Raw genomic sequence first — 21,205 nt, forward strand, 5'->3', positions numbered from 1 at the left:
TTCTTCAGGTATCTGTTTGGAAAAAGCCCTAAAAATACAGTTCTGGTGAGAACAGGGATCCATAACAGCTGGTGTGCATTTAAGGATCCACCCGAAAATTTTATAATACATATAATTTTATGATTTATAATTTTATAAAATTTTCCTTCCTGGAAAGTAGGAAAGCAATGCTGCAGGAAGCTTGCATGGATGAGTAAGGAGCCCAAGACTGAAATCAAACATAAAAAGGATATATACTGGAGGTGGAAGTGGGTGCAGGTGAGGAGGAGCACAGAGATACTCTCAGGTTGTGTAGGGGTGGGGTCAGGAAAGTTAAAACCCACAAGAATTGAATCTGGTGAGGTACAACATAAAGGCCTTCTACAAGTATACAAACACAAAAAAGTAAGAGTAGGGAAAATATGCCTCCTCCGCTAACTGGAGAGGGACCATAGTGACCAAGTTCATAGAAAAAGCTGAGGTATTCACTGCCTACGTTGCCTCAATCATTACTTGTAAAACCAACATCCAGGAGCTTCACACCCTTGAGAACAAAAATCTTGAGCAAGGAAAACTCATACCCAGCAAGGAGAAGCAGGTTAGGGAGCAGTTAAACTGGATCTGCAAGGCCATGAGGCCTGACAGCATGCACACACAGGTGCTGAGGAGCTGAGCTGGGGCCACTGCAAGGCCACTCAATTATCTTGCAAAGAACACAGAGACAGGAAGTCCCTGAAGATGAGAAGAAAGCAAATGTTACTCCCATTTCAAGAAGGGAAAGAAGGAGGAAGCAGCTAATCTCAAGAGGCCCTTTCCAACCTAAATGCTTCTGTGATTTTCTGATGAGAGATGGCTGGAAGCAGAGAACTTAAAAGTACTAGAAGGACTCAGTACTTTCTGTGGACTGCCAGGTACAATTGCTCAGAAACCCTCCTTCAGCAGCTTTCAAATTTAATATTTTCTTTTTCCATTTTCTCCCTATGCCAGTATTGTATAACAGAAACCTGACGAGAATAATCTCTGCAATTGTTTCTTAAAAGTCCTTACAAAGTGCCAGGTGAAAATAAATATTTTCATGAGATAAAATATTTTAGAATATACATTTGCATCTGAGAAACATCACATCCTATAAGGAATAAATTAATTCTGCACCTCTTGTACAAGTACATGCTAACTATATGATCAGCTTGGTCAGCACAGCTTGGTCGCTCTTAAGACTTTTATGATCTGTTTTTATTTAAAGCTTTCCTCTTCACATGTAAACTAACTCATAGCCTTTTGTGAAAAAAAATTATATACATGTGCTTGCCCAACTAATAAGGACATAAAAGAATAAAAATGTTTAAAATATTTAGATGAAAAATGTACCATTTGTTGTCTTCAAATCAGTAGTGGTGTGTCATTGTGTTTGCAGGTCCTAGGACAAGGAAAGAGATTAATCTGACTGCATATTTCTTAGAAGGCTGATTTATTATATTATGATATTGTATTATAATAGAAATGCTATACTAAAACTATGCTAAAAAGAATAGAAGGATTTCATCAGAAGGCTAGGAAAGGAATGGAATGAATAATAAAAACCCGTGACTCCTCAGAGCCTCAACATAGGTGGACCATGATTGGTCATCAAGTAAAAACAATCCACATGACACCAATCAAAGATGCACCTGTCGGTAAACCATCTCCAGATCACATTCCACAGCCATCAGATAGTTAATTGTTTAGATTTCTTTTCTAAGGCTTCTCAGCTTCTCAGGAGAAAAATCCTGGCAAAGGATTTTTCATAAAAATATCATGGTGACAGTAGTGTCAGCCTAAACTAATTTAAATTGAACAAGGAAGAAAAAGACAACTTTAAATATTGGCTATAATTAAATCAAGTCCAAGTAGTTTTGAATTCTAGCCACAGCCAGCAATAGTATTTCTCTTTCCTCTATCATGCATGAATACAAACAGAAATAAAAAACAGCATACATAAATAATGTTATCTCTCCAAAGACATCTGTATGCTATAGAATATCACACAGCCTAAAACTTAAGCAATCCTAATGAAGTGTGATTTTGGCTATTTCAAAGACAGCTGATTTCTGTGCAAGAGATTATTCCCACACAAATCAGGGTCAAATAAAACATTAAAAAAAAAAAAAGGAAAAACAATATCCAAACCTATCTTTCTCTTTAAAAATCCAGTCAAGATGTTTTGACCAATTTTATGACCAATTCTACACCAGGTGCCTTGCAATTTGGCATTGAATTGAGCCACAAAAGTTATCTGTGGCAAACCAAATTGGCCAAAAGAGAGAGGAAAACACACTAAAAAATTAGGTATTTGTTACACCATACCTAACTGTCCACAGTTGTTGACTGTGTTAAAATATTAGCTATTTTTCTTTCAGAGCAGCAGAAAGTTCATAAAATTTCTGTTCTTCTTTTCAAAGATCTTTTCACAAAGATGGCTTAGAAATAGTGTTTCATAAACGGCCATAAATGTGGAGATTCTAACCAATCAAATGCCTTTTTTAAAATTTTAACTTAAATAAAAAGTTTTAATTCCTAAGAATAGGATGTATGTGAAGGAGAAATAGAGAGAGGGCAAACTTCTCAGCAAATGCATAAAAACTTGTCAGTTTTGCTTGATGCAGGCAAGAATATCTCCCCTAAGCCAGCCTTGTCTCCATGCTTTTGCCTTGTGACTCAAATGTCTCTCCAGTTAAATGTTGACCACACACACTCTCATGGGAAATTCAATGTCTCCAGCTGCAGCTGAAGGAACCAGTTTGAGTTTGGAAAGTGTTAGTAGAGGCAACTGGGGACCAAGCAAGGATCTGAGGATTGCAGGTGCACAGGCATCATAAAAACTCTGGCAGGATTATTAACAGGTCATGAATAGGCATGCACTAAAGAAGCTCATTGTGCCTGGGATGTCCAACATGATATTTGGGACAGAAGCCATGTTGGATGGATCAAGTGTTTACTGGGTTCAATTGCAGCTAATTTATTTTTTTTAATTTGCTTTATAAGAGGAAAGCTAATAAGATTTTAATTTCAACAGCAGGTATAGGTACTACAGCAATAAATTACATCTGTGTTCCATTTCAAGGGCAGGAGGAGATTCAGCTTTACCTACATTTTCTATTAGTGCCTGAGTGTTTCTTGATAAAAACAATGGCAAAACAGGATCCACATCACCTGTAATAGTAACTAGTGACTGTCTCTACATTTGCTGGAGTCCTGCAAAGGCCCTAGTTTATTGCATTTATAGTCTATAAATGCAGGCTGCATTCTCTTGACCTTTATAGGCTTATTTTCCTTTTTTGTCTCTAAAAGCAGAGAGACCCCATTGTTCCTCTGGGAAGGAAGGGAATTGAAATGAAAAAAAAAATAATTTAATATGGGCCATTTCTGGGATCTGGAGGCTAAGGGCAGTGCATTAAGTGTCACAGGGCACTAGACCTCATTCAAAAGCTTACTATCTAAATGGGATAGAGCTGGCAGCCAGAGCTGAAGTTCCCTAACGAGAACAAGAGTTCTCCAAAATAGCTTCCTTTACTTGATTCTTCTTTCAAGAAGGCTTCTTTGCCTTGCTCTGCTGGTATTACTAATTTTACACAGACGTGTTTTTTCATCCCAGGCATGTGTCACAGCCATGTTAAGAGATTCCTAAAACTGAGCTGAATACTTGGCTTGATGAAAAAAAGCAGCAGAGGCACTATCATCACACAACAAAGACCAATCAACACCACGACAAGGTCTACAGAGCACAGAAATCCACAGCTGAGTTTGACAAAGAGGAGTCAGTGATGCCTCCAAGGAGAAAGGGAGGGTTTTGCTCTGAAAATCAGACCACACTTTTAATTTTATGACTATTCAACTTCCAAAATTGTTCTACAAGGAAAAGCCAGGTGAAAGGTTGACACAAAACTGGGATCCCAGATAGCATTTCTGAGCTGCTCTTGTCCTTTCTCAGAAACAGCTCGCAGCTTTGATGTATCTAAAATCTGTCATGAATTCAAATAATGCACAAATAATATGAGTTGTAACAGTAATGGTAAGTTGTAGTTTCTTTGAGAAATCTCTGAGGTTTGTAGTTTCTTTGAGAAATCTCTGAGATTGGTAACCCTCCTAAAATGTTGGAGTTTATTTTATCCAGAAATGCTTATCTATTAAAGTTTAGGAGGTGATTTTGTCCCAAGTGAAATATGGAAACAGATTAGAGCTTTCCTGCATCTTGAATTTCATTCAAAATACTGACCAAAGCATATGGTACTGAGTCATTTTAACTTATTATTATTGTCTCCTCTTGCTTAAAATTGGAGACTATTTTACCTACAGCTACAAAAATGAAAATTAACAACAATCTATCTGTATTCTGTAAATTATGTAATGCCCCAAGTCCTACTTGTATGACAGTTTGCTAGACACCAAACAAGTGTTTCTCAAGCCTACTCCTAGGCCAAGCTTACTATGTCTCATGTACAGTATGGAGGTCTCATCACAGAGAGACCAAGTTTGAAACAGAGATGTTTCTGTGTGAGAAAACTTTGTCCTGCCCTGTCGCTTGTTCAGTTGTCCACTCACCCTTCCTTTCGTGACAGATCACAAGAGTCCCCTGTGACTCTAGGCAGATCACTCCCTCAGCTGCATGCAGCCTTTCTACAACCCTCTGTTTTGGAGTTTGAGTTGCTTACACTCACAAACCTTCTCCTTAGCCAGTTTCTTCACAATTCCCTCTACTTTCCTATTGTTCCTGTTGAAGGCCTCATTGGGAAGACCAAACCCATGTCTTTATGCCCCTCTTCTTCCACGAGGCAGAGAATGACTTAACAAATTGGGAAGTTGAGGCTGGCTTAAAGTTAAGATGTTTAGAAGCCTGACAGTGACATGCATCAGAATGACAGAGCTATCTCATGGTACCCAGCTAAGAACTGTTTTCTTCAGAAAATCACATTATCTCCTTTCTTTCCATCTGGAACCTTCAGGTTTTTCTAAATATAGCTGGAAGCAGCAATGGAGAATTTTATGAACATGTGTTCACAATAATTAGGAAGTATTGGTCCACAGAAAATCTTTGGAAGAGGAATTTATCAAGCAAATAAAAACCAAGATCAATATTGCAAATCTTCTAACCAAGTATTTGTATTTCTTTTTGTGGCATGTTAGCATTGACTGATTGCCAGACTCCCATTCAGCCAGTCTCTCACACTGCCTCCTCAACAGGACATGAGGAGAAAATTAGATTAAAAAGCTCCTCACTTAAAATAAAGACAGGTTGATCACCTGCCAATTACCACCACAGGCAAAACAGATTCAACTTGGAAAAAACAAGAAAATTTATTGCTATTTAGAAATAGGACATGATGGTAAGAAACAAAGACAAAACTAAAACACCTTCCCCTATCCTCATGATCAAGTTCTCGCCATCACTCTCAATTTACCCCTGCCTTGAAAATGGCACACAGGGGGTTACAATCAGCCCATGATGGATCCTCCCTGCTCCTTTCTCCTGCTCACACTTTTCTCCTGCTTCAGTACAGAGTCCCTCCCCACAAGACACAGACTTCGTAAACTGCTCCTGTGTGGGTTCCCCACAGGCTCCAGAAAACCTGTTCCTGACAGAAAACCTGCTCCTGCGTGGGCTCCTCCCCATGGACTGCAGCTCCTGCCAAGATTCTGCTGTGATGTGAGCTCTTCATGGATGGAGTTTTTTCAGGATATCTCCACCAGCCACAGTGGGGCCTTCAGTGGGCTGTGCTGTGGATACCTGATCCACTGTGGTCCTCCACAGCTACTCTTGTCTGCTCTAGTGCCCTTCCTCCTTCTCTCCCTTTGTTGTTTACAGGGCTGTTTCTTACATGTTTTTGCAACTCTTTACTCTTAAAGCTGCTGTACAGCATTTTCTGCCATTTTCTAACTGCCTTCCCAGAAATGTCCTTGTTCAGCTGTGGGGCTCAGCTGTGGGACTTGGCTCTGCCCTGCAGTGAGTCTGGCACACAGCAGCCCCTCACAGATCACCTGAATCCTCTCCTGTCCATTCACTACCAAAATGTGGACATGTGAACCCAACACACATTTCTAATACATTCTTCCTGTCACACCAAGCTATCACGGGAAGAGTGAGAACTCTGTCTCTTTTTCCTTGCCATAAATTCATTGAGAAAAATGAGTTAACAGGATAAGCCAGGACAATATCATTCATAGCCACCTGTATTTCATAATAACCATCAAATAATTATAATGATAACTTTTCTAGATAAACCTATTTCTAGAAAGAAAAATCTTGCATGATATTTTTCCTCTGCTGTATTTCAAAGTTAGCAGCAAACTCAGGATCTCTTTACTTCTTGGAGCTGGGAAGTTAGGGTTAGTATTTTATACAACTAGTGTTCAAAGATACCAACATCACCTTGTACAATTTCTGTTTCAACCAAATGGCAAAGTGGGTAGAGTAACCTTTGAAGCTATGAATGTGGCTCAGATAAAGCAGGTGATATTCCATGAGTGGTTTTTGTCAGTCAATATGAAACAGCTTTTAATATGGTTCATGTAACTTCTAGTGGGAGAAACTTGCTCCTTTGGGTTGATGAGACTGAGTTCCACCTTTCATATTCAGTAAGGGAGTGTGTTTTCTCCTTCCAAGCCTGCTAGGAAATGGTTCCTTACTGAGAATCTAAGGAGCCATGCTCCCCAGGAGAGTGTTCAGAGTTCAAGAAGCATCTGGACAATCCTTTAAGTCATGACATGATTTAGTTTTAGGACTTGTAAGGAAAAGGAAGTTGGACTCAATGTTTCTTATGGGTCTCTTCCAAACTGAGACATTCTATGACTCTATAGGTGAGGCCACAAGTTCCACATGTGTTGTTTCTTTTATTTGTAAAAGCCACAGCTATTCATTAAGAGAAAATCTCTCTACATGAGCATGTACTTAGTCTGAGTTTGTCTACAGTTTCATCTCTGCACAGGCAGGGAATTGCTGTCTTCTAATATTAATACTGGAGATAGGTGGCATCTGCATGCATGGATCTACCAGTGTCTTCAGAGGTTGCACTGTAAAGTACTGGAAGAGCTAAGTAGATGTGTAAGACTTCATATCAGTTAGGAATCAATTAAGTACCCTCCAAACAGAACCCAAGACAGTCAGAAAATGTGACTTGGAGAATTACACCACAGAGATGGTACTTCCGTACAGGGCTGACAAGACAAAGAAATTGAGCAGTTTGCAGAAATCACTGAGGGCCAAGGAAGTGATCTTCTGCACACAGATGTGCAAATACTAACTCAAAATATAACTGGTTTTCAAGTTAAATTTAATTCTTTTTAAAGCCTAGCATTATAGATGGCAGTATAAAAAGTTCCAACAGCCACTGTACAAGAAGGAAGATGGAATGTATTTTTACATCCCTGCCTGAAAGTATAGAAGCTAACTAAAAGCACAAGGAAATAAAGTGTTATCAAGGGCAATTTCCAACTGAACACAGACCATGAAGACTCTGTTAGAATTACCACTGGCGCTGATTAGGAAAAAAGAAGAAGAGTCAAACATCTTTTCCAACCAACCCAGACAAAGTCAAATGTCTTTGATGTTTGTCAAGAACACTCTCACTCTGGTGAGTTGTGGTGCCACCCATCTGTAGCCTCAGCAGAGATGGTAAAGAAAGCAGGTAGGGAATACTGGTTTTGACTGTGATGGAGTTAATTTTCCTTATAGGAGCTCATGTGGTGCTATATTTTAGATTTGTGATCAAAAGAGTGTTGGCAGGATAAAAGCATTTTTGTTATTGCTGAGCAGTGCTTGCAGTTGTGATCATTTCCCCCCCATCTCCTCAGGCTGCTCTATGATCTCAGGAATTCTTGTAAAGCCTTGGTCCTAATTAATGACCGTGGATCATTAAGCTCCCCTTGAGCATATCAATAGCATTGCCTGCTCCCCAGAACTTCTGTTGCTTAACAAACTTCTGTTTTCTAATGAATTGCCTTGAGAACTTGTTTTTGTCTGAATCACAGCTGGAGTGAAATAATATTATTGTTACTGGACTTTTGAGGAAAATTACTGACCTCGATTGAGTCCAGGATGTAATCTGATGGAAGAGTAAAGCCCAGCATCTCACAGCCCTGTGAACGGGGGTCCCACAGGAGGCCCTGTGAGGTCCCATGCCCCCAGTGGCTGTGCCAGCATGTCTCTTGGAGCAGGATGTGCCTCTTGGTGCCCATCAACCCACAGGTTTGGGACTCAAAGGAGCTTCATCAAAAACTGACAGTGGGGCCTGGGCTGGTACCCCCTCCTTGAGGCTGAAGCCTTCGCCCACTGGGAGATGCAAAGGCATCCCATGTGTGCATTTCACTGAACTCTGGGGGAGCTTTAAACAGGGGCTTTGTACAATGCACATACACAAAGGAATATTTGAATATATACATGCATGTGTCTGTGTGCATGTGTGAAAACTGACTTCAACACTTTACTGCAAGTGTAGCATCAGTGCTACCATCTTAGATTCAAAATTAAGTTACTGTTGTGAATGTGGTAAATCTTACAGAATCATTCTGTAAGAGTCAAATCAGTTAATAATTAAGTGCTGCCAAATCCTTTAGACATAAAGCACCAAGCAATTCCAAGGGTAGGTTTGGCAAGGGGTTCATTGTGAAACTTGTGATCCTGTGAGAGGATCTCCCTTCCCCTTCTGCATCCTTACATTCTCCATCCTCACCCTTTTGCATCCCCAGTCTCTGTTGTGTGTCACTCCATTGATCCTAATCCAGTTCTCCTTTGTGTGCTTTATCTATGTGGTAACAGAGCAAACCTTGCCAGAGAACTTAATCGTGTTTTCACAAATTTGTTATAAAATTGCTTCTGTTGATACCTTTGACAGAATTTCTTTAAGCGATCTTAACCAGCCATTCACAACAACCTTCAAAGACTTTTCTGTTTGTCATGCCACCCCACAAGCAAGCAGACTGGGAATGCACAAGAATTTGGAAGACAATACACCTAGGACAGTTGATCCCAGTGACCAAAGGGATATTCCATACCCTATGCCACCACATACAGCAAAAACATCTAGGAAAAAGAAGGAAGAAACTGGTACTTTCAGAGTTACAGTATTTGTCATCCCAATTAACTGTTAAAATGCTAAAGACCTGCTTTTCTGGAAATGCCTAAGTAATTGCTGATGGGAAGTAGAAAATAATTTCTAATTTTGCTTTGCTTGATTAGGCAGCTTGTTCTTTTCCTATTAAACTGTCTTTAACTCAACCCATGAGTTTTATCACTTCTATTCTCCAGATACTCTTTTCCATCCTCCTGGGGGAAGAGTGAGCAAGCAAGCAGTTGGTGGGTTAATCCACAATACAGGGTTTTATCAAGAAATGAAACAGCTTGCTTCCAGGACAGAAATAGGCTTTCTCAATTATCATTGCTTTTTGGCATGCTATAGTGTACATCTAGGAAGACAGCTGGACTGCACTGGAGCAGCTGTCCATGGGCAGCAAGACACTGTAGGCAATTGAGGAGGAGTATCTGTCTTCCTAGGAGGTGTGATAGAAGTCCAACATCTCATTTGCCGACTTTTTCATTCCTAGTATCCACACTACTCCCTCAATTCCCATTCTTATACTCTCTAATACCTTGCATTAAACAGGTAGCTGCAAGGACAGAGTTCAGTCCTTGTCCCCTTCTCCTTGGCAGTGACAAACTATTCTGCTTCCCTACTCATCTTCAACTGACCAAGCAGAGTAAGAGGCTCAAATCATGTTCAAGTGAAGATTTTAAGTTTAGCGCTTACCAAGTAGGTGTTTGCTAGTCACAACAAACCAATTTACAGTGGCATAAACACCACTGCATGAGAAGGAACCTGACACAGACAAACCCTTCTGTATGCAACACTCTGCAGGGATCCTACATTCCTAAATACAATGTTTTGTCCCTGGCAGATTTATCCATGTGTATGCTTCTACTGCGTTATTGGATAGACAGAGCTGGACACAGAATTGTTTCCTACTTCATTCTGTCATGTCACACCAAGACAAAAAATAATATTGAAACATTGTCTTATAAATAAGGACTAGTCCCTTCCTCTCCTTCATAAACATCTGCAGCGCATTTTGCTAGCATCCTGCTTAGAATGAACAGATTAAGTTTTAAGTAGCATCATTCACCAGACATTCTTTCCCATTGACAGAAATGTTCAATAGCTCGCCAAAGCAGCTCATTGGTGTGGAAGGAGGACTGTGAGGAGACAGTGTCATGTTTCAGAGTATGTTCCAGATTAGAGCCTGGCTTCATAGAATCATAGGATGGTTTGGGTTTGAAGGGGACCTTGAAGATCATCTAGTTACAAACCTCTGTTGGGACACCTTAAATTAGACCAGGTTGCTCAAAGACCCGACTGACCTTGCCTTCACTACGTCTGGGGGAGTGATATCCACAACTTCCCTGGACAATGGGTTCCAGCACCTCACCACCCTCACAGTACGGAATTTCTTCCTAATACGTAATCTAAACTTACTCTCTTACAGTTTGAAACCATTCCACCTTGTCCTGTCACACTGTATGACTTTGTAAATAGTCCCTCTCCATCTTCTTTTAAGTTTCTTTTTGGGTAGTGAAAGGCCACAATGGGCTTCTCTTTTCCAGACTGAACAATCACAGTTCTCTCAGCCTTCCCTCATGGAGAAGTGTTCCATCCCTCTGATCATCTTGGTGTCCGTCCTCTGGACTCACTCCAACAGCTCCATGTCCTCCCTGTGCTGGGACCCCAGAGGTGGGTGCAGGGTTCCAGGTGGGCTCTCAGCAGAGCAGAGCAGAGGGGCAGAATCCCCTCCCTCCCCTGCTACCCACGCTGCTTTGGATGCAGCCCAGGACACGTTTGGCTTTCTGGGCTGGGAGTGCCCATGGCTGGGTCATGTCCAGCCTCTCACCCACCAGCATCCCAAGTCCTTCTCACAGGGCTGCTCTCCATCTGTTCATCCCCAGCCTGTGCTGGTACCCTGACCTGAATGCACCACCCTGCTGTTACTCTTGTTAAACCTGATGAGATTCCCACATGCCCACTTCTTGAGCTTCTCTAGGTCCCTCTGCATGGCATTCCATCCTTCAAGAGCATCAACAGCTTGCAGAAGACCAAGATACTGAGTATGTAGAACCAAAAACGAGTCCCATTTTACAACTGCCTGATTTGTGTGCATTACTATGTATGGACTTGCTAAAATTATGAAAAACAAAACCACATTCAAAAGGTACTTACATGCTGTGACTAAGTGGATTTAAGAGTGGATTGACGTGCATAGCTGGGTCATTCAAACAATTTCTTTAGAAAGTCAAACACAATATCAATATGTTTACATTCCACAAGGTTGTGAAGAGGGGAAATATTGAGAATTGCATCTCTTCCAGGCTACTCAGAACCCATGAGAAAAAAATATACCCTGGTCTCCTTATCAGCTCGGTAGAGAACTGCGCTCAACAAGACTTGGCAGGAACAACTAGACCTGGTACAGGCACTTTGTCTCATGCTAGTAGCACTCCCTTTTCCATTTAAAGAGAAGGCAGCAGCAGCCTGTTCAAAACCAGGCCTACACTGCACAGACCACTGCTTTGTTGCCCTTTCAGAGAAGCAGGTTGCTAGCTGTGGCAAGGGGTCTCAACCTTTCCTGACCAGAGCCATTTTTCTGATTGGATTGCTGATTCCCAGGGATCCCTGCAAGCCCAGTGCTAATATAAGAAGGATCTCACTCCACCTTGCTGCTCCTCCCCCTCAGAGCACCATGAGTGTTCGCATGCACACTGTGCCAAGAGTAAGGTCTCCTTCACCACCCTTCTTGGTGCCAAAGCTCTTACACCACTGAACTACAGCTTTTAACAGCTGACCCTCATTCAGTCTGAAGTCCTGGCAAACCAGAATGGTAATTTAATCTATTCATTATAGTATTGGAGATTCTAGGGGAGACAGAATGCAAAGCAGATAATGGTTTTGCTAGAAAAAACAGAGCAGAAAGGCCCAGATCTATTGTAAAATATGTATTTAGAAAGGGCTTTGAAGATGAGCCAGCACTTTGCATCAGATGACAGGATGTGATTACAAAGGAGTCAAACTTCAATTACAGTGTCATTACACTAAATATGCTTTTTGGGTAATGTACAACTAATTAATCCAAACCAGATTATTAATTAAATTTTCAAGATTAGTGCCCCTTATCTTTCATACTCAATACATGTGGCTGGGACTCTCACTGGAGCTTTAAGAGCTAGAGGGGCTATGCAAATCTTAGCCTACATTTTCATGACTTAAGACCATTAGACATTCTGAATTGATACAGACATAGATCTCCATACTGCATTTAATCTTCTGTTTATGTGAAACCACTAGTAGAAAAATATGTTACACAATTAGACACTGTCTTGTGGAGCAAAAGCAGAAATTTACATGAACTATGTATTTTTTCTGCTACTTTCTTTGTGCGACACCTAGTTCCCTCAACAATGAAAAACAACAAAATCCAGAAACTCTTAAACAGCATGGTTCAGATGAGAAGATGATTTAGCTTTGAACTGGAAAAGCAGCCTGTTAGGAACAAGATCACAACCTCACAAAAGGCCTACAATGTGAAAGCTCTGGATTCTCAGCATTGATCAGCCACTGCAGAGAAAAAGCAAAACAAAGAAGTTCTGATATGGACAAGGTTGTCGTCAGTTTTCCCATCACATGCTTTAGTTCATGGTCAGTGCAAGACAGAGAAGAGAAACCCATAGAGCATGGTGGCTCAGGGACCTCTGGCAGTTCTTTGAGAGTGACAGATATACATGACAGTTTGTAGTGGAAAGCCAGTTTTCCAAAGATTTGTCTGTAAGTATCTGCTGAACATCAAGACAACTCTGACAGCCAGCCTCTCCAGGGGGCTTGGCTCATTTTTCTGCAATGCTCTTTTCATCTACAGAATAATTTTTTTTCAATCCTGCTTATTAAAATAAACCAAAGAAAACTTCCTTGAACTTCAGACTTTTAATTCTCAATCCTCAAAGAAGCCATTCCTTCTTGTGTTTATTTTTCACAACCCTTTCATTCTTGAGGCGGTAATCTAGTTTTAGCTGGACTTGCAGCTAGCAGCTTATTTCTGCTATGAGTTCAAGGATGATCAGAATCTGGCTGGATTCTTTTTCTGTGTTGTAGCAGGGAAGAATTGTCCAGGTTTTGTGACAGCACAGAGGGAAAAAGTAGCACTTCTTAAAATGGTGTCTATTCAGGATGAGTGATGGAGGTGGTCTCTCAGGATCCCTTTAAGATCCATTTTTCAGCACATGGGGATTTCACAGAGATGAAGTAAAATAAGAATCTCAGTTGAAATGGATTTCCAGGGAAGTTGTGTATTCTCTGAAGCTTGATTTTTGCAAGGCAGCTTGATTTTTGCAAGGCAGCATTAACTGTCAGTGTTTAGATTTTTCTCCACCATACATAATTCTCTTGGTGGGAAAACATCCACAAGAATAAATGTTTTCTCCTCTGATTTGATAAGACAGATAGGAGAAAAATCAGGAAAAGGAATTTTTTTATACAAGTCCCCCTTGTATCCAGATATCACAGATCCAAAGTTCTTTTTCACAGAATCACAGAATCACAGAATCTCTAGGTTGGAAGAGACCTTCAAGATCATCGAGTCCAACCCATCCTATCTTATACCTCAACTAGGTCATGGCACTAAGTGCCACATCTAGTCTCCTTTTAAACACATCCAGGGACGGTGACTCTACCACCTCCCTGGGCAGATGATTCCAGTGTTTGACCACTCTTTCTGTGAAAAACTTCCTCCTTAGGTCTAACCTGTATCTCCCTTGGCGCAGCTTGAGACTGTGTCCTCTTGTTCTATCTGTTGTTGCTCGGAGAAAGAGACTGACCCCCAGCTCACTACAGCCACCCTTCAGGAAGTTGTAGAGAGTGATAAGGTCACCTCCGAGTCTTCTCTTCTCCAGGCTAAACAAACCCAGCTCTCTTAGTCGTTCCTCATATGGCTTGTGTTCCAAGCCCCTCACCAGCCTCGTTGCTCTCCTTTGCACACGCTCAAGCATCTCAGCGTCCCTCCTAAACTGAGGGGCCCAGAACTGGACACAGTACTCTAGGTGTGGTCTCACCAGTGCCGAGTACAGGGGAAGAATGACCTCCCTGCTCCTGCTGGACACACTATTCCTGATACTGGCCAGGATGCCATTGGCCTTCTTGGCCACCTGAGCACACTGGTGGCTCATGTTCAGCCGACTGTCAACCAGTACCCCCAGGTCTCTTTCCACATGAGCACTGTCCAGCCACACCATCCCCAGCCTATAACGCTGCAGGGGGTTATTGTGGCCAAAGTGCAGGACTCGGCACTTGGACTTGTTGAACTTCATCCCATTGGATTCTGCCCATCCATCCAACCGTTCCAAGTCCTTCTGCAAAGCTCTCTGTCCCTCTAACTGATCGACACATGCTCCCAGCTTAGTGTCATCTGCAAATTTACTAATGAAAGACTCTAAACCCTCATCCATATCATCAATAAAAATATTAAACAAAACTGGCCCCACCAGGGTGTCCCCTGAGGGACACCACTGGTGGCTGGCCTCCAGCTGGATGCAGCACCATTCATGACCACTCTCTGGGCTCGGCCATGCAGCCAGTTCCTAACCCAGCACAGAGTGCTCCTGTCCAAGCCACAGGCTGCCAGCTTATCTAGGAGTATGCTGTGGGAGACAGTGTCAAAGGCCTTGCTGTAATCCAAATAAACAACATCTACAGCCTTCCCTGCATCCACTAGGCGGGTTACCTGGTCATAAAAGGTGACCAGGTTGGTTAAACATGACCTACCCTTCCTAAACCCATGCTGACTGGGTCTGATACCCTGGCCATCCTGTAAATTCTTCATGATGGCACTTAATATAAACTGTTCCATTATTTTGCCAGGTACTGAGGTCAGACTGACTGGTCTATAATTACCAGGATCCTCCTTTGCACCCTTTTTGTGAATGGGTGTCACATTGGCCAGCTTCCAGTCTTCCGGAACCTCACCAGTGAGCCAGGACTGTTGGTAAATTATGGAGAGTGGCTTTGTAAGCTCATCTGCCAGCTCTCTCATTACCCTGGGGTGGATCCCGTCAGGTCCCATAGATTTATGAACATCCAGGCATTTCAGTAGTTCTTTGACTGTCTCCTCTTGGATAAAGGGGGAACCATTCTGCTCCCTGACCCCATCAACCAGCCCAGGGGGGCAGGTATCTTGAAGGCAAGTCATCTTCCCACTAAAAACTGAGGCAAAGTAGTCATTAAGCACTTCTGCCTTCTCCTCATCTGCAGATACTAAGTTCCCTGCCTTGTCCAATAGGGAACTAAGGCTGGTCTTACCCTTCCTTCTAGCATTAATGTATTTGTAAAAACATTTTTTGTTATCCTTTACAGAAGTCGCCATTCTAAGTTCAAACTGAGATTTGGCCTCCCTAATTTTCTTCCTGCATGCTCTAGCAGCCTTCTTGAATACTTCCTTAGAGACCTGACCCTCCTTCCAAAGCTGATAGGTCCTCTTTTTATTCCTGAGTTCCTCTAGAACCTCTTTGCCCAGCCAGGCTGGACGTTTACCCCGCTGACTTATTTTTCGGCACACAGGGACAGTCTGTTCCTGTGCCCTCAAGATCTCTGTTTTGAGGCATGTCCACCCTTCCTGAACTCCTTTGTTTTTAAGGGCTGTCTCCCAAGGGACGCTTTGAATAAGTCTCCTAAACAGGCCAAAGTCTGCCCTCCGGAAATCCAGTGCAAGAGTCTTACTGGTGCTCCTTCTGACTTCACCAAATATTGAGAACTCTATTATTTCATGATCACTCTGACCCAAGCGACCTCCAACCATCACATCTCCCACCAGCCCATCTCTATTTGTAAACAGCAGATCTAACATAGTCCCTCCCCTGGTGGGTTCACCCACCAGCTGTGACAGAAAGTTGTCTTCCATACTCTCTAAGAATTTCTTGGACTGCTTCTTTTCTGCTGTATTAAGTTCCCAGCAGATGTCTGGTAGGTTGAAGTCACCCACAAGAACAAGGGCTGATGATCTTGAAACATTACCTAGCTGCTTATAGAACAAGTCATCAACCTCTTCTTCCTGGTTGGGTGGACGATAACAGACTCCCAGTAGGGTGTCAGCCTTGTTGGCCTTCCCCTTAATTCTTATCCATAGACATTCAACTCCATCTTCCTTAGTTTCAATTTCTATGGCAACAAGAGTCTGCTTAATATAAAGGGCTACCCCTCCACCTCTTCTTCCTTTCCTGTCTCTTCTGAAGAGCTTGTAGCCATCCAGTGCAGCGCTGCAGCCATGTGAGTCATCCCACCATGTTTCTGTGATGGCAACTACATCATAGCTCTGCAGCTGCACCATGGCCTCCAGCTCTTCTTGTTTGTTGCCCAAGCTGCGTGCATTGGTATACATGCACCTCAGCTGGGCTGCTGATTTCACCCCTAACTTGGCCTTGTAACCCTTGGGCCTGCTTCCAGAGAGCCCAGCTGCACCCCTTCCCCCTTCAAACCTAGTTCAAAGCCCTCTCAATGAGGTCTGCCAGTTCATGAGCTAAAAACCTTTTGCCCTTAACAGAGAGATGTACCCCATCTGGTTCCAGCAGAGCAGATGCTGTAAAAGTTTCCCCATGATCAAAGAATCCAAAATTTTGCCGATGACACCAACCTTTAAGCCATTTGTTGATGATGCGGATTCTCCTGTTTCTTTCATCATTTTCCTCTGCCACCAAAGGGACTGAGCAGAACACTACCTGAGCTCCTGACCTTTCAACTACCTGACCCAGTACCCTAAAGTCCTTTCTAATTGCCTTGACACTCCTCTTTTCAATCTCATCACTGCCAGCCTGGAGTATCAGTAGTGGATAATAATCAGAGGGCTGAATCAGCCCAGGAAGTCTCTCAGTGATATCTTGTACCCAGGCCCCAGGGAGGCAACAGACCTCCCTGTGGGATGGGTCTGGTCGACAGATGGGACCCTCAGTTCCCTTCAGAAGGGAATCACCTACTATGATTACCCTTCTTTTTTTCTTGATGTTAGAGGTAGTGATCCATCTTACAGATGGATCATAACTGGGGGGCTCAATGGGCAGACAGTTTTCTTCTAAGTCATCTAGTTGGGTCTCTAGTTCCAGGACCTCATACTTATTCTGTAGTGGTACCTGGCTGGATGATGGGGATGGGGAGGAGTTTTTGTTATTACCTCCCCGAATGGGGACCAATTTCCACTCCTCTTCATCCACCAGGTGCACTTCTCTTGCCTGAGGGTGGGAGGCATATAAGTTCTCAGTCTCTCGGTCAGAGGCCTCGTTTAAAGATGGAAGGGCTGAACTCCACCAGTCTATTTCCCTTTCACTTTCCCTGATGCTCCTTAATCTTTCAACTTCCTCCCTAAGCTCAGCCACCAATGAAAGGAGGTCATTCACTTGCTCACATCGCAGGCATGTCTCCTCCACAACACTCCCTGAAGCCACAGATAAGCTCAAACACTCTGGGCACGGATGGGTCTGTAGAGACACATCCTTTTTGGAGGGCTCCACTTCCCCATTTACACCAGCCACAGTTTTTGACCTTGTAGAAACCATTAGTAACAGACACCTCAACCACAACTAGGCAGCAGGAAAACCTCAAAGAAGAGAGAGGACTCCTTACTAGCAAGAAAGCTGGCAACCCTGCCTGCTTGCCCTGCCTGCGCGAACTGCCGCGCAAACTGCCCTGTTTATGCCCCAGAGACTCACCACACCCCTGTTTGCCCGCTCCGGGTCGCCGCGCTCCCCTGAGACCTCTTATAATCAGCCACTCAGCTGCAACTCAGGAAGCTCCACCCCTTGCACCTCGCTCACAATGGCCAGCTGCAGCATTTTTGAAATCTCACAGGCTGATTCTAACTCACTTTAAGTATCCAACTTCCCAAGAAGTTTAATTATGTTTATCATGGGTTGTCATAAAATTCCCTGAAAGAATAGTCTTTAATTACAATCCTTTTTGCTTTGGCAGCACATTTGTGAATTGTATGTAACATGATTATTATTTTGAGTATCAGTAAGGAGGATTAAAACATTTTTCTACAAGAATGAATTAAATCTGCCCCAAGGCTATTAGGTTCTGGTTATTTATTTTCTAAGCAAGTAGATCACCTGGCAAAACTAAGTTGCTAACATTAATCAAATTGTCCTCTTGCTTTATCATAATTAACATGAAATATATGGTCTTAATATTCTCCTGATTAGCACACAAAGCTGATGCACAGCACAGAGTGAATAAATGCAACACAGCTTTCTGCACTCTTTTAAACTTTCATTAATCCTAACACACTATTTGGTTTATGCAATTGCCTGAGTGCTCCTCTGGAAAATCAGGGTAGACCTCTGATCAGGATGAAAGAAGCTGCTGTTGCACTTGTTCGGGATCCAGAAAGTGAGGGCTTTGCTCAAGTTTTGGTTGGGGGCTGGAGGAGCATGTGGAGAATTCTAAACACAAGTGGCATAAACAGAAATCTATTTGCCACCAGAAAGTTTTTCTTAATATCTTCATGAATTAAACTTCCCTTATGGCTTTTAAAACACATTTCTAGTTCTTTGTTTCCACTGAGGACAGAGAATAGCTTATCCCGTTACTCGGTGTACCAATCATCTTACCCAAGGAATCGATAATGGCCATACCTTGGTTCTGCAACTTGGATATGAGCAATCTCTCTTTTGCGTGACATCATGCTCACAGCTTTGAAGAACTACATGAGACACAGCTCATGCCTACTTCCTGGATCCTGCCAGAAGTGCTAATTTAAAGGAAAATAATGAGAAACACTGGAGGCATGAGAACTATAGAACATGAACCACTGCATACACGATTTTAGAGCAAGATACCTGCAAAATGTTTTGAAAATGGTGAGAAAGTTATGTGTGTCAAACTGCTGTTTGCTGAGTTTGCAAGTCTGCATTTAGTCTGAGTCAACCCCATTGAAAATGTAATATTCTCCAACTGCTTGTGGCTAAAGAAGGGAAAATAATTTCCTCCTAGACATAACAAGGTCTCCAGTGAATCAGGGAGAAAATGTGGGAAGTACTAAGAAAGAAGGTAGGCTAATCAGGTGAAATGACAGTGAAAGAAAAAGATCCATAGTATCCACCATTAGTTGGTCATGTCTCACACATGTCATTGGAAGCACATGGGAGAAACCTCAGGGAAAGGAGATTCTTTTATAGCCCAAAACCAGCCTTTCTATCCCTAGGTCAGTCCTCCCTACATAAGCTTTCACAGATGCAGCAGTAATATGCATTATACAGATGTCTCACCCCAGACATGCTGCAAAACATCTCTGCATAACCAGGGCTCTTCCCCAGCTCTCATGGGCCTTATACTCTAGAGTCTTTATCCTGGGATCAATTGCCAGCCTCCAAAATCAGGCTTGATTATTTTTTCCTTCTTCCTCAGCCAAATTCTTTACTGGAGAGGGGCCTGTGATTATCTCAGTGGTACAAGTGAGCCTTTGTGGGAAAAGTCCTGTGACTGGAATACTATGATGAACAGTAACAGAATTTTCAGCAGAGATAGGCAGGGAAGCTGGGGTGGAGGGATAGCACTTAGTGTAAGGCAGGGGTTGGATTTTACAACACTCACAACTGGGGACATGTTGAGGCTTTCTGGGTAAAGAATAGCAGAAAAAATGAACAAAATAACAAAGTGGAAGTGATTCTGGGGGTCTACAACCAGGATGGTGACAGTAATGTATGATTATTCTGTCAAGAGTTTTGGGAAACCTCTAGATCAGTTGTTCTTATTGGAAAATTCAACTTCCCACATTTGTTGTTTGTAAATAAAATGGTCTTGTGAGTGCTATGATGATCTGTGGTTGACTTGGCTACTGTGAACATTAAATGGTTAAGTTTAAAGACTGGTAGTATGCAGAAAACTGTCAGCAAAATAACTACCATGGCTTTTGGAAGCGCAGGCTTTAGATTGCTCAGGAAACTAGTTAGACAAGTCCCATATGAACTGGTTTTCAAGGGTATTTGGGTCCATAAATGCTGATCTGTTTGAGAATGGAAGAGCAGATGTGCAAAAATTCAAGCAAGCAAGGCAAAAGTTCAGCTTGGCTGGACAGGAATTTTCTTCTGGTACGTGGAGGAAAAAAAATTGTGCGGACATTGGAAGAGACTTTAGACTACACAGGACTACTGAGATGCTGTAGAGAGAAAATTCACATTGCCAAAGCTCAGCTGGAGCTGAAGACAGACATACTATGGTAGATGGCAGAATGGTTTTTTAAAGTGTTTGTATTTTAACAGCAAAAAAATTCTCCATTACATGAGGAGGTTGGTCACCTCACAAACAGAGATAAAGCAGCAACATTTCATTCCTTCTTCACATCTTTCTCTAACATCATTGGAGGGCCTGTGACCTCTGGAGCTACAGGTGGAGGACCACAACTGTGGAAACTATATGCTCCCAGTCAGCTTTGCACTTGTGCTGAATTTTCCACTGCAGATGAATGCACACAAGTCTATGGGACCCAATAGGATTCATCCCAGGATACTGAAAGAGGTGGCTGATGGTTTTGCAGGACCTCATTTTTTATCTACAGTCTTGTGAATCTGATGAGGTCTCAGTCAATGGGAAGCTAGCAAATATTATTCCTGTTTTCAAGAAGGGTAAGAAAGAAGACCTTGGTAACTACAGGCCTGTCAGTCTCGGTTCAGTCTGGTAAAATTATGGAGAATATTATTCTGGGGTTTATTGAAAAGCACTTGGGAGGAAATGCAGTTGTTAGTCAAAGCAAACATGAGTTTGTGCAGGGACAGTCATGCTGTACTAACTTAACATTCTTTTGTGAAAAGGTTACACATCTAGTAGACAAACAAAAGGCAGTGGAAGTGTGTGCGGTTTTACTTTTGAATAGCTTTTGACTCTGACTTTCACTGTATCCTTCTGGACAAAGTGTCCAGCATCCACATATTGCATGAAGAGTTGCCTTGAAGCCTCTGGCTCAAAGAGGTGTAGCAAACAGGGTAACATCTGGTGACCAGTCACTACTGCTGTGCCCTGCTCTCTTCAACGCTTTTGTCAGTGACCTGGATGCCAGAGCTTAGTGTGCATAAAGCAGGTTTGCAGCAATACTAAGCTAGGATGAGCAGCGGACTCCCTTGAGCATAGAGTGGTCTTACAGAGAGATCTTGATAGATTAGAGTGCCAGGATTCACCAACTATAT

General features: G+C 42.4%; 1 protein-coding gene across 1 annotated transcript; it reads right to left on the reverse strand.

The window, feature by feature from the left end:
- Positions 1 to 13,651: 13,651 nt before the first annotated feature.
- ENOSF1 (enolase superfamily member 1) lies at positions 13,652 to 17,581 on the reverse strand. The gene is given in 3 exon segments (XM_064405246.1): positions 13,652 to 14,530; positions 14,533 to 16,269; positions 17,015 to 17,581. Coding segments are annotated over 3 exon segments (3,183 nt in total).
- Between the last annotated feature and the right edge of the window lie 3,624 nt (positions 17,582 to 21,205).

Source organism: Passer domesticus, chromosome Z (assembly GCF_036417665.1).
Source record: "Passer domesticus isolate bPasDom1 chromosome Z, bPasDom1.hap1, whole genome shotgun sequence".
NCBI lineage: Eukaryota > Metazoa > Chordata > Aves > Passeriformes > Passeridae > Passer > Passer domesticus.